The sequence below is a fragment of the Magallana gigas genome, chromosome 9, assembly GCF_963853765.1.
Source record: "Magallana gigas chromosome 9, xbMagGiga1.1, whole genome shotgun sequence".
NCBI classification, from domain to species: Eukaryota; Metazoa; Mollusca; class Bivalvia; order Ostreida; family Ostreidae; genus Magallana; species Magallana gigas.
The window spans coordinates 35,310,929-35,326,103 of NC_088861.1; the positions used below are offsets into that span (position 1 = coordinate 35,310,929).

Genomic DNA, 15,175 nt, shown 5'->3' on the forward strand with positions numbered 1-15,175 from the left:
GATGAAAGTTCATACCTATATAAATGTACACGTAAAATACAGAATGTAATAATGCAAATAAATCTTTATTGATAATAAATATTACTAACAAATAAGAAAGTCTTCTCAGATAATTATAAATAGCATTGATCCCAATTCAGCAGTACATATTCATCATAGCTATAAAAAAAAAACTATGAAGAACAATAAATAAATGAAAAATTAAAAATGTATAAATATAAACATAGATATAGAAAAAAAATGGATAAAACCACCGGTTGTAACTTTATGAATAAAAATGTTTTATTATCAATTCATAGCATTCATGTAAAAAAATCAAAATTATTACAAATACTAAGTAGTGACCAATCTACATATTAATATGTATTTATACGAGGGAATTTTTCCTATATCAAAACTTCTTCACGTTTCATGGAATAATTTTTGTTTCAAAAATACTGCTCTCTATCTGATAAAAAATATCGTAAGATATATTCATTCAATGCACATGTGGTATTATTCTTCCTCAAATACATGCACGTAAATTTGATGTAGACCCTCTTGAAAATGGGCATTTTGAGAAATGATACATGTATGATTTAATTGACAATGCAAGTTACACCCATTGCAATATGTTTATTTCTAACAAATTGATGAAATTGATTAAAAAATATTGTACGAAAACGTACAAAAACTGTATGCATTAACATATGTGATATTATTTGCAACAACAAAAATCAATCAAATAATCAATACAACATAATTACCGAAAAATGCTCTTGGAAAATACGTTTTAATTGCACATCAATTGAATGAAAATATAAATGATACATACATTTTTTCCAATTATCTGCACTCAAATGTGTCAGCTACAAATTACATAGGTTTTATTTACATTATGGCATAGCATTTAGATAACGATTACGTTAAGAAAACTAATCGATCACCTTTGATCCCTTGCTCTTTTGTTTTATTTTCAGTTTAATTTCTTCAACGGGTGTTGCAAAAATTCGGTATCTTCTTTTTAATTTCTTATTGGTCGTAAAGGGCAAGGACACATTATAGCGCTGAAAAAACTACAAAATCAATAAAATTAGAACAAAAATATTATTTGCACATATATGCCTGTGCAATCATATATATATATATATATATATATATATATATATATATATATATATATATATATATATATATATGCATACCTTTTTGCAAATTAACACATAATGTTTTGCAATTTTGTAAGTTCCACAGCTCTTCGATTATTTGTGTGAATATGTATCTCATTTTTATCCTGTCAGAAAGACTTGCATAACTCTTTTGATCATACAACTACCAAATTTCATTATATTCAATGAATAATCACTAAATATAAACAAGCAAAGGAAGATAACTCCAATATGAAGAAACAATGGAAGATACATGTAACTCCATTATCTGTTACACTGTTTTCTACAGTTGTGAATTTACTCATTTCCTTTATTGAAATTCCTGAGCGAAATAAAATAGTAAGACAAATATACCCCCCCCCCCCCCCCGACGTACCCCTTTTCTTTCACGCAGGTGAAATAAAATTTTATTAAAGACAGCTTTATTTTTTTTTTCTAAATATGCAGAATGTTTTTATTATGCCCCATTCGAAGAAGGGAGAGCTTACTGTTTTACAGCAAAACAGTAGAAAATTCCAATTATTTTCAGTTTCCGATCATTTTCTTTGCAGGGGATTAACACATTGATATGAAATTTGGTATACAGGTTAATTTTGATAATATCAAGACCGAGTTTGATATTGGGTACGATCGAGCTTTTTTCAACAGTTCAAAGTTATGCCCCTTGGACGTAGAAAAATTCAAATTAATTGCAGTTTCCGTTCATTTTCTTTGCAGATGTTTCAATTATTTGCAGTTTCCGCTCGTTTTTTTCACACATTCTTCACATAACTTTATTTCCTTTCTCTATATGCAGTCAGCTTTTATTCAGTATCAACAGAAGTAAAGAAGACGATTTTTAAAATATTAAATGCATTTACACTACAGGACAATTTTGGCCTCGCCCTAGAGTCAGAAACCCTACCTCGGGGTACATGAAATTAAAAATTTTGGTAGAGGACTTCCTGGTCTACAGAATAATGAATTCAGATTTCCTCACAAGTGTATGGGAGTAGAGAAAATGAAATTTTGATCATCTATTCTGAGTCCAAGGGACATAATCACAAAGATTAATATTACCTTAATATAGTTTGTGTATGCTTTCTCTGAGGTTATGAGTCTTGTATAAGTTTGTTTTTTTTTCTGATTTTCCTGCTAGTTTTTCGTAGCACCACTCGTGCAATTTAACAATATTAACAAGAAATACTCACCTTTGCTGTGATCATGTACATTTCTGTTTCGGCAAATCTTCGACCAAGGCAGCTTCTTGCACCAATTCCAAACGGAAGTGTGGCGTAGGGATACAAATTCCTCATGTCGTTGTCTCCTGAATCTGAATCTCTTAAAAACCTTTCCGGAAGAAAATCGTCTGGATTCTTGAAATATTTTGGATTTTCACAGATGTTTTGGAGAAGTAAATGTACTTCCGTCTATGAAGATAATAAAGACATAAAAGATAGATATTTTTTTCCTGGGTAATTATTTACGACAACAATTTTAGTACAAGAACAATTATGTCAATTTTTATAATCATTCATATAATTTAAAAAATATTATCTTTTTTATATTCATGCACTTATACCACTGTTAAGGGTTTTAGTAGTATTTATACATACTGCTTTTAAAACATCAAATAAAAATGTGTTTTAGATAGAATGATGGACGGTTTGTCAATGAATCTAATTTTAAAAAAAACATTTTAAGTCATTTGTCTGCGCTATCAATCGATATCAAGCATCTCTATTCTCAAAAAAAGAACATCTGTATCGTTTAATTTTATTTCAAGTCGATTTCTGCGTAGATGTGTAGATAAATGTGAAGAAAAATTTCAAATAAATTATTGTTAATTTGTCTTCTTAGAAGGAAAATGTTATCGTAAATTTTGCTCTTACATTGATAAATCAAAATAAATGTCGGTAAAAGTAATTGTATTATAACCCAGTAAATTAGAGATTCCATAGTTTTGAAGCTTATAAAGACGATGGGAAAAATAATGGCGCAAATAGCCCTTGCTTTAATCGTAAAAAAAAATTCATAAGAATTTTTTCTGCAGAATCTATTTAATAAAATAATTCAATTTCACAAGAGCACAATTTATTCTTTTTCTAAGTCTATTAATTTTAACAAACCAAACAGAAAAACATTTTTAAATTCCTCAAGGTTTGGTAGTGTCGATCTTTCAACCTTAGAAGCCAATTTGCCTTAGTTTAACAACGGGTTGGTGCTCTAGCCACTGAGCCTTCTGGTAGCACAGAGCCACTCAATGAAATAAAAAGCAGAGAGAATATTTTTGAAAAACTGATACTTTTAGAAGACGTTGGTACGCATACAAAAGTTAAAATCTATAGATTCCAAATATTAAACCTGTTAAAGATTTACTTGTACAAATCGATGTTAAATTGAATATCCATACTTTGATACGTTTTTTTAAACTTAGAATTATGGAATTTTTGATATTTTTTCTGTATCTTCTTTATTCTAATATAGCTATGTCATAACACGCCGTATTCCTTGTTATTAATATATCAATAAAAGTTTGATAAATTACAAAACTCTCTGCACGTGATTAAGCTCTGCCATTCAGACAACTAAAAGCTTACTGAAATGTCTGGAATGGTGACTGAACTGTAGAATTATGCAATTCAGCCACTTTTTAGATCTATTTGAGTCACTTATTAGTTGACTGGATAACAAAAATTCTTCATGTGTTGAATGTTGAAAAATATAGACTCTTTCAGAAAGATAATTCAAAATAAGTTAGCTATATTTAAAAACTGTTGATCGTGCATTGCATAATGTTTTGTTATTCAGTCAAAAAGGCAAATTTAAGGTTCTTCATGTTTCAGGTATTTAAAGACACTGACCCCTGCGGAGACATTGTATCCGTTGATGACTGTGTCCTCTTCTAACTGCCTACAGATACTGGGACTCGGTGGGTACTGTCTACGGAAGTCAACAAATGAATCGTTTGTAATTGCAAATAAAATTTGAACTATTTCCTTTTCTATATATATGCCAATTTCAATAAATACGTCTGATTTAGATGATTTTTTTTTTTAAATATTACAATTATGTTTAATATTATTTTAGATATTCAACCTCATGATTTCTTTAACGCATGCCTTGAGATATGGCATTTGCAACAGAGATTCTTTTGTAATCTCGTTGTTATCACCGAAGGTTGCTATCTCTTCCTGAAGTTTTTGTTGCTTATCTTGGTTTTTGGCTAACTCATACCATAGAAAGCACAGAACATTCGTGGTCTGAAGAAAAAAAGGTATACATTGAATTACGTCTGTATGTGTATATGAAACTTCTTAAAGTGAAAATTTGACTACTGCATTGAGATATTTTTTTTACAACTTCATAGTCAAAATATTTGTGCACCGAGCCTTTTCTGTTTACAGAAAAAGGAGCAACTCCTATGAACTTTACTAATGCAAATTATGTACATTTATACCGACTCAACCCCGGCGACAAAAAGGTCTAAAATGACACTCTGGACCATCTCGGGTGTCATGTCTGGGTGAGTCAGCAAAGCGTAGAGCAGGCTAGGCCCCTTAACGAACTCCTGAAGCCGCCCTTCTGCCTTGGCCTGTTCTATTTTCCCAGTGGCTTCTTTAAGCTCAGTATTTGCTACACTACGAGGTAAAAATAATACTAAAGTCAAGTCTCATGCAAATAAAATACGAATAGATGTTTACCTAATTATAGGGAGGCGTTTTAGTTGTTTCCATTTTAAGACTGCATGCCCCCCCCCAAATATATATATATATATATATATATATATATATATATATATATATATATATATATATATATATATATATATATATAAGGTCTGTACAGAAAGTCTATAAAGATGTGAATGTTTTATCAAATTTTAAAGCTTATATATATATGGGACTTTATGTTACAAAATTATAGTAAATGCCACAAAAATATCATAGTAAGACTCGTAACGTTGACCTAGTAGGGAATTTGTGGATCATGCACTTACATAGCCTCCTTAATCAACCGAGAGTGAAATAAGACAGTACGTTTAAGAAAAACTACAGTCTGCAATTTACAAAAACATATATGGAGAGATTAGTTGATCTACGGTAAAACACATCAGAGGATTGGTTGATAAAATAACACATATGGGGGGATCAGTTGATCCAATAACACATATTTGAAGATTGATTGATACAATTTCACATATTGGTTGATACAATATCATATATTGGGGAGATCGATTGGTACAATATCACTTATTGGGAATATTGGTTGATACAATAACACATATTGGGGAGATCGGTTGATACAAAGACACATATTGGGAGATTGGTTGAAACCATAACACAAATTGGGAAGATCGGTTGATACAATATCATATATTGGAGAGATCGGTTAATACAATATCATATATTGGAGAGATCGGTTAATACAATATCATTTATTGGAGAGATCGGTTGATACAATAACATATATTGGAAAGATCGGTTGATACATTAATAAATTAACAGAAAGCAAGCTATCTACTTTCGTTACCCAAAAATATGATCAGCTGCTCTTTCGAATTTTCTGTAAAGAGGCGTTGATATGTATTTATATAGACCTGGTCCGAATCGTTTCAAATCTTTTTCTGATGCTTCAAAAATATCGTCCACATACGCACTGTCAATCACGGAGGCGCCCTCCAGACACCCCAAACGTTTGTTGAAACACAGCATCCCGGTACCTTTGGTAAAAAAGAGACATTTTCTAGATGATAAATTAGTATTTTCCTTTTATCACAGCGTAGAAGTATATGGCAACTATGATTAATGAGGAAAACTAATAAATTAACGTATAATGATATATAAGACATGATAGAGCAATGTTATTGATATAAGTAATGGCTCAATTTTTGTGGCATTTCTAGAAAAACCTGAGTTTATCATAAAACGGTTTGTCTCTCGTATTTCCATTTACGTGAAGCTTCCAAATGACGTATCAAAAAACCAAACATTAGCTTCACTGAATTTTAAACAATTATGAATTTAAAAAAAAAAAAAAATTAAGAAATACTTTCTGTTACGACTTTGCTCATTGCTGATTTTAGATCGTCAATTTGTCCCTCGTTTTGGTACATATCCACAAAATCGCTGGCCACATCAGATAGGCTACTGACGTACGATGACACGGCGGTGGGTCGTAACATCTGTTCTTGAGTTGGTCTTCGTAGATTGACCCAGGCTTCGCCCTTCCTAAACGTAAACGGTGTTGATTTTACCGACACACTAGATATTTTCATATCATTTCAAGTGTTTTACAGAATATTTGCTTTCAACGGTAAAGTTTGACTTGTTGTTAACATTTGCGTTGGTGGCTCACTTTTGGGAGTTTTACTTGTTTCGTGTCTTTTTCATCACTTATGAGACATTTTAAAAGATAAGAATGAATATGACAGGACTTTTAGATTAAATGTTGCCGACTCTGTGTCTTTCAAGCAAATGTATGGTGCAGGGTCAGCTTGGTGAATTCAATGATTAAGAAATATACATGCAGTGAACGTTACCGGCAAATTATGTTACTTTTTTCAAAACTCACAATCTATAAACAATTCGAAAAGATACATGTAAAATTCTCAAATGTTATCGAAAAAGTATTGTTTCTTGAATAAACTTACAAACTAATCATCGGTGGGTGAAGTTTCTTTTGTTCATTGTAGACTCTGTAAACCTCCAAACTCCCAGTTATCGGATATTTTGATTTCTTCAACAAAATTTCTTTCGCAGTGTCCGGATGAAACACAAATAAGGCCCATTTGTTTTTAATTCTTAATTTTACAAAGTCACCATATCGTTTTTGAATACAAGCGGCAAATCTGTGGTATTCAAAATTGTTCAGAACACCTTTAAAATTTAAAAATGAATTTATTTTTACGGATACTTGTAACAAAATTTCATCCTTTAAGAAAATAGCAAAATAAAACATAGATATACAGTATGACTTTGATGATAAAGTGAATAAATTTGAACACAATTCTATAAAATCTTAATGGTTTGAAATCTGTAATGTTTCTTTTTTTAAAATTAATAAAAAAAAATAATGAAAAAAATCAAGATTTTCAATTCTTACATGGATTATTAATTTTTCGATTTAAAAAATGTTTGGAAAATATAAATTTGTATTAAGACAAGATTCTATACTAAGATACTATTATATTGTATTAAATTGTATGGGTAAAAGATACCTAGTGATTGTCCAAGGATAAGAAGTCCTATGTATGGTAAATTATAAATCCCTTTAGGTCCAGGAACTTTTTGGAACGACTTGACCATCGTAATGTCATTGAATGTTTGCGAAGAATTACGATGGTGCGATTGAAGCACTGTCGAAAGCCTGACGCGCCAAACAAACAAAAATACTATGAATTATAATTACTTCAGTGGCTGTTGAACAGATAATTACAAATATTCAAATACTTAGCAACTTCCCAAACACTGTACATTGAAGTCATGATTAAAACTCCGCTTTTTACACACACTTATTATAATAGGAAAATATTGAGTTTTTGCAAAGAGCAGGTGATATCATATTATAATATAAATTCATTTGATTTGAAAAAAAACTGTAGACTTAAAAATCGAAGACCCCTCCCCTTAAAAAACCTGGAAATTATCATCAATGTGCGTTTCCTAATGGCATACATGCTATTTTAGAGGAAGTGGGTAGCAGCTTTTAAAAAATGTAAATTTGCTTATTCTGGTATTATCTAAAACAGATCGCAAAAAAATTCGAAGACTGTTCTGTTAAATGTCCTTGGATATAATTCCATGTACTGGTTAAAAAAAATAACCCTTCTCTATGCCAAGTTGTCCATTAGTCAATCGCAACTTCTCGGGCCTTTCCGGCAAGCTCGGTGTTTTTCCGAGCTTGCCGGAAAGGCCCGAGAAGTGTCGATTGGTCCATTAGTATGAACGAGAAATTCAATATTTTCGAGTAATGTATACCCTTATTCACGTATAATACTTAAATCAGTCAATTGTCAAGCTTAACATGAAATACACTGCAAGGAAACAAATCTATCTTACCTGTCTCGGGTTCTTTCGAATATCGTCTTCATTTTAGGGTTTTTTTATGAAAAGCTGTCCAACTTCTGAAACGTTAAACCAAACACTGAATAAATGTGTGCCTCAAAATGCATTATAGAGAAAAATAAACTAATTCAGTTGGATTTATTACCCGAAAAATTGTTGATGCAAGATTTAAGATTTAATACAGAACTTACAATATGACAACGATGTCGTATTTGTAAAATACTTACACCCTACCGGTAAATTTAAGATATTCAATTAATAATTGCATAAAATGAATAATTTGTAACTGAGTCTATCTATCTGTTTTATAGGATCAGATGATAGACGATGTTCTGCAAACCTGTTTTGTTTTTCATTATTTTTAGATTCAAACGATAGGGAAAATGTACATACATTTATTTAAATAAGTCGAATTGATGTTTGTAATATAATTGTGGAATGTTTTTTGTGGGGCTTTTTTTTATTTGTTTGTTTGTTTTGGGTTTTTTTGTTTGTTTGTTTTTTGTTTTTGTTTATATCAAACAATGAATGGTTAGCGGACGCTTAACGAAACGGCAAGCGAATGTAAAAGGTATCTAAATAAATGATAATATATTATGATAATATATATGTTACTAGAACCATTACTGTGATAATTGATTTGATGAATCTTTTTCCCGTATTTTACGGCTTAAAATTCCGACACCTGTATTCAATTTGACGTAATTTCATAGAGGAAGTCAACGGCTGGTTTAATCCCGCTTTTGGAGAGACTGTAGACGTTCTAGATATAATTCATTTGCGCAAAAGAACAAAACTCTGAGATGTGTTACTTATTTCCTTCATATTTCATTTAAAGTGACAGTGAGATACTGAGATACATAATTTTTCATTGTGTTTACCAATAATTTAAGCCCCGAAAGACCCTAATATCAAACAAAGCTATTGTTATGGATTTACTTCTTGGATTTCACCAACTGGTAGCCATCTGCCATGTACTCGATCTTGACCTTAATAAAACAAGTACAGCGTGTGTGTCAGGCTTTTGGTATTCTTTTTATGTGTACCTACTGTGGAATCAATAGATTTCGTGGTGACAAAATTTTCGTGGAATTCGTGCACTGGGTACATGAACCTCTCATCTATGAATTAACATCGTCCAAGAATTAATAAAGTAGGATAAAAGAGTCATACTTCCTTTTGTAGGTATATAAAATAACAAACAAAACATACTTCCCCGCGAACCGATAAAATTCAAGCAATCTACGAAATTTGGCAACCACTAATTTTAATGATTCCATAGTAATTTATTGCCTGACATCATGACGATTGAAGGTTGCCTTCTCCGAAACAGTGCAGACAATGGGAGCAAGCAATATAAAGATTTTTAACAAAAAATATTAACAGATGCATGGTTAATGTGTCGGCAATTGGATTCACAACTGATGAAAATGTTAAATGGGATGTAATAACACAGTGAGCAAGAGTTTTCAGGTTTAAAGGGATGTACACCATATTTGAACGGGGGGGGGGGGGGGAGGGGGATCGCAACCAGTTGTTACATGTTGTCTATTACGGTACAATGTATGTGTAGTAATTGGTGTTGGATTATCATCATTGCCAAAGAATCATCAGTTTGGATTAGAACTAATACATAATTATATACTTTTTATTAGCTGGAATGTTTACTGGAGGAACTAAATCGCCGAAGCGGGGTGTTACCGAAATTTCGATCGATTGGGCGATTTCGTTCATCTTGAAAAGGGTATATAACTCGCGTTTCTACTCATTAAACAAATACTAGTCAAGTGTACGTGTGTGTGTTAATTCTCTTTCAAAACATTCGAACCAAAGTATAATATAATAATATGTATTTGTTACAAAACAAATGTAACAATTCATTTGACCCCTCCCAATGGATCAGTGCCAATGGATGAGTTCATTCAAACCATCGGATCAAGATCTCAGTCGTTGCATGAATGGTAAAACAGGACTTCGCGCCATAATATCTCATTCATAGTTCTTGAGCGCATACTTCATAACAAACCGTATGTACACATCACAGGCACGTTGCATCGGGGGTGAAGGGGGGGGGGGGAGGAGACTGCCTCCCCCACATCTTTTGCAGCAGGCATTTTTCTTAACTTTTCATATATATATAATAAAGGAAATATGGATTTGCCGCCCCTCCACTTTTGTCGGAGCATGTAATAAATTAAACTGAAAATAAGGAATTCTAATTGAATTGAATTAGAACCATTTTAACACAACCTTGGACTTTCAGTAGCATGTAACCATCCGTTTCTAGCGTCACAACAAGTTATAGCGAATTACAGAATACCGGTAGAGTTTTCAATAGCTTGTTGGATTGCTCAATAGGGTATTCAATTTGGTCAGCAAGGTATCACATTAGGTTTAAATCTAGGTCATGTGATTACTCAGGTATGACAGCGATAAAGTGAGTTAATCTAGTAAACATTTGCACATTTTGGCCTTTTTTGTTTCTCCCTGTTATCCTACATTACTGCTATAAAAGTCTGAACTAATTAAACAGTCACAGCACAAAAATACTCTTAGTGCTGTATGTTGCACAGGAACTGGAGAACCAAAATGTCTAATGATTTTTTGCAGGAAAAAATATCTCCGTAATTCTTAAGGTTATGCTTTTCTCTTTTGTTTGTTTCTTCAGAAATGTCTTTTGAATTACATTTTTTGAAAAACAAAACTCAAATTACTCCAAGCAGAATTGATGCTCTATAGAATCCAGTGCTGTCCAGGTGAACATTCTTTTTAAAAGTCTATCAATAGAATAGCTGACAATAGGAGAGAGTGTTCTAGAGGTTTTCTTTGTGCCAAATGAATGGGTTGAGTGCAAAATAACAATCTACACTTGGGTAACCACAGGACCTAGATTTAAACCTGATGTGATACCTTGCTGACCAAATTGAATACCCTATTGAGCAATATAGATTGAATACAATTTTTTCGCAAAAAAAATAACTGTCAATAAGGATTATTAGACAAAATTTAGGCCTACCTGTTCTGTGTACATGTTTATCAGACTGTGTGCTACAACCAGTTAAATACCACTCTGGATCGTTGGCATATCATGTTGGATTCCGTTCAATGACCCGTGGTATATGGCATATATGTGATAAAAGGTCACTATCCTGTATCGTGAGACAGATAGGGTTAAGGGCTTACGATCAATAGGATATACTATTAAAATAACAAATCACGACCCTCAAGTTGAAATCATTTAATTGCACTATAATTCATGTAATTTACAACTGTGTCAAGCAGAATAAAACCCTTGAATTCTGTAAAAAAAAAAAAAAAAATGTGTCGGTCTAATATTTCAAAACGTACGTTGTACTAAACATCATCTTATAATTTTTTAAATTCTAATCAGTAAAAAAAATCAAATTTAACGACTCAATTTTATTTTTAGAAATTCTAAGGTCATATACGACACAAAGCTTGCATATATCAGAGGACGTTGCCCTAGATTCCAAGCACTTTAAATGTGTTAAAAGGGTCTAGAGGAGCGTGAAGGCCTAGAAATCAACCTTCATGACATATTTAAAGGTTTCCTAAACAATGTGTGTTCAACTTTAGAACGGTCATTGGCCTCAAGAAGACTTTTACGTGAACCGCGAGGGATCTATTGTTAAATAGGGGAATTAAGATTTAAGTGTCGAAACTCTCTTGACTTTTTTAGCATATCTAATTCAACTGATTTTTTAACAAAACTTTAATTTCTTACTATAAAGTGAAATTAATTTATAGGATTTTTAAGAATACTGTTTTTAAAAAAATAAGTCTTAGATTTGACAGTTAATAGAAAATAAGAAACAGTAGAAATACCACGAAATTTAACGTATTTCATGCATAGATAAATGGTTTAATTATAATTTTAGAATTGAACACCAAAATATCATTTACATATTGCCACAATAAAGCGCCAGTTTTAAGTGTAAAACCATTATAATATCGGCTATTGCGGGTAGTAAGGTTAATAATCCACACACAAAATGGCTGTACGAAAAATGCAACATAACCGAAGTTACGTGTAGTAATTGTTTTATAATAATACACACTTACCTATATTTAATTGAATTGAAAACTTGCACCTGAAGTTTGAATACAAATAGCTGCAGATCAGTAACTCTGCGGGAAAATTCGGGTTGACATCAGGCATGGGGTAATCGTAATTGAGTAATCGTAATCGATTGTAATGATTGCTTTTTTTTTAAGTAATCTACAGTAATCTGTAATCGAAGAGATTTTCAATTAGTACTTGTAATCGTGATTTAATCGATTACAGCTAAAAAGTTCAGTGTAATTATAATTACTTTTTCGATTACTTTCGATTAATCTTTATACATGTGTATAAACATATTGTGATGGACATATGGTATGAAGAAATACTCTTTAAGTGTTGTTCATAATGCAACTCAGAGAACAAAGAAGATGGAGTAATAAGATGGCGCAAATGCCCATTCGGTTTAGTAGTGAAATACAAATTTGAATTTATTTTTTCCCAATTAAATCTATTCAGATACATTATAATACGAGTTTGCAAAAGCACAATTTCTAACTATATTCAGTTTTTAATATACATAACAAAAGATAAGAAAAAAAATATTTCCATAATTTTTAGTGTTATCGAACCCATAACATAAAAACCCTAGAAATATAAGGTTAGCTTATGTCAGGTTTTCTAACCACTGAGCCATTTCAGACACAAAAATGTAGACTGTTTTAATATTATGTGTGACTTTGACCACTTAGTTGTTAGGATACAAAATATTTTCAATGTATAGTGGGTCATCTCTCCACGTTTTTTGTTGATTAAAATCGGTTTGTTTTCCATTAGACCTTATTTAGACTATAATAAAATATGGAGCACAGACCCATTCTATAAAAGAGAATGCCCTGAAGTTCTAAAATATGACAGTATTTGCAGGTTTGATACGTATACGCCTGTTTGAGTTAACAAAGTCCAAGTATTGAAAAAGTTTATAGGTTTAAAATCAATGATATGTAAAATGTATATTGTTTTAAATGATTTAAAAAAAATATCAGATTTATTGATATTTTGAATTTTCAGTAGCTTGTCCGACCGTGTATGGGCATTTCACACGCCTTATCCACCCATCTTCATTGTTTATATTCATTTTTTATGATTTTCCACGTTCACTTAAAATATAAATATTGGTTCATATGTCACTGAGTATATAATCTGTTCACTCTGTGTTTCACACTTCCTTGCAGAATTTTTTAAATCATTTAACATAGTGTGGCTTAGAAAAACGACTAACTTAAAGATAATGACCATGATGAATGAGAGAGAGAGAGAGAGAGAGAGAGAGAGAGAGAGAGAGGTGTGTTATATTTTGTGTCTTTTTTGCCAGAAAAAGAAACAAAAGGGTGTGTGAATGACAGAGCTCTATATTGCTTAAAAATTGACATTTGAATAAGCTGTGTTCATGTAATCGTATGAAGATTGAAATATGAAGTCTCAAATTTTCATTATATCATTCAACTTGACTTGCCGTAACGCTACAGTTCCTCCCAAACAAATACTTGTAAAAAAAACCAACCTTGCAATGGAGAGCACACAAATTTAAAGCGCACTAGTTTTTTTGAACTTTAACCTAATTTTTGTAAATATTTACATAATTATTGAATATGTTATTAAAAAGTCCATAATCCTTTTTTTAAAAGATACCGTATCTTAAATTGCCTCTAAACTTTTTTAAACGCCCCTACTATGCAAAAATATTGCAATTTATATCAAACAAGAAAACGCGCTTGATTTGGACTGAGTAACCCAATTTTCAAGATCACACTACATTAATATGACATCAAAAAATTCTCAACCCATTTCTACGAAAGACGAATAGGGCCACATAAATTTTTTTTTCTCGTAATTACGAGAAAAGATCTCGTTATTACGAGTTAATTATCTCGTTATTACGAGAAAAGATCTCGTTTTTACGAGTTAATTATCTCGTTATTACGAAATAATTTTCTCGTAATTACGAGAAAAGATCTCGTTATTACGAGTTAATTATCTCGTTATTACGAGAAAAGATCTATTTAAAATGGCGCGTTTCATTATTCTATTCTTTTTATGTAAAGTGTATGAACTACTGCAATGTCTATTAATATACACATACTTAGCATAATCATCGTTTAAAAGCGTACGCATAAATAGATATTAAATCGGACTAAGCAGTTTTAAAGAAATTTCAGAAGAAGTAGCAAAGCAGATTGATTAATAAATTCATTGAACTATATATCAATAATTAAAAAGGATACGTGTAATTTGTTTTCAGACTCCAAAATGTTAATATATTTTATCAATTATTTTCAATGTACATGAAGGTTGTGTATGAACATATAAAACACAAATTCGGGTAAATCCTGTGTATCCATATCCATGACTAAAACTATATAGTCATTAAAGTTATCTGTAACTAATAGAATTGTGTTTTTACGACTATAGGACTACCTGGTATTTACTTCGGAGTGGGATTATAATACATGTATATATAAGTTGAATAGTAAAATTACATGAAGTTCTTTCCTTTTATTCATATAAGATAAAATGTCAAATCCAATCATTTTGATATGTAGAAATTAATGAATAATGATCGTTGTTATTTTTAAATTTCAATCAAAATTGAATCAACGTTCCTGTAATGAAAAAGATAGACTAAAAGGGTGAGCCAATCAAATTCTTTTCAGAAACGCACCACTTTATATAGATCTTTTCTCGTAATAACGAGAAAATTAACTCGTAATAGCGAGAAAATTAACTCGTAATAACGAGAAAATTAACCCGTAATAACGAGATCTTTTCTCGTAATAACCATTAAGTAGAGTTGTTGACTTGATAGCGACTGAAGATCTGCCAATGGATTTAACACAATTCAATTTTCTAGATCGGCGAGCTTGTTGAAAAGAAATATTAAGGCAAGCTAAGCAATTAAT

At 31.4% G+C, this 15,175-nt stretch overlaps 1 protein-coding gene and 1 long non-coding RNA gene across 2 annotated transcripts; both read right to left on the reverse strand.

The window, feature by feature from the left end:
- Positions 1–763: 763 nt before the first annotated feature.
- Positions 764–6,998, reverse strand: LOC109617113 (probable cytochrome P450 49a1). The gene is made up of 8 exons (XM_034476004.2): positions 6,781–6,998; positions 6,180–6,358; positions 5,661–5,850; positions 4,588–4,768; positions 4,227–4,390; positions 3,992–4,070; positions 2,339–2,557; positions 764–1,055 (listed from the first exon to the last, which is right to left on the reverse strand). Exons 1-8 carry the CDS (start codon positions 6,789–6,791, stop codon positions 915–917), a joined length of 1,164 nt encoding a protein of 387 aa, XP_034331895.2. The 5' UTR covers positions 6,792–6,998; the 3' UTR covers positions 764–914.
- Positions 6,999–7,351: 353 nt separating this feature from the next.
- LOC136271634 (uncharacterized) lies at positions 7,352–11,341 on the reverse strand. Its single transcript, XR_010709575.1, has 3 exons — positions 11,211–11,341; positions 8,189–8,253; positions 7,352–7,496 (listed from the first exon to the last, which is right to left on the reverse strand). It is a non-coding gene; the product is annotated as an uncharacterized lncRNA (long non-coding RNA).
- Positions 11,342–15,175: the final 3,834 nt, after the last annotated feature.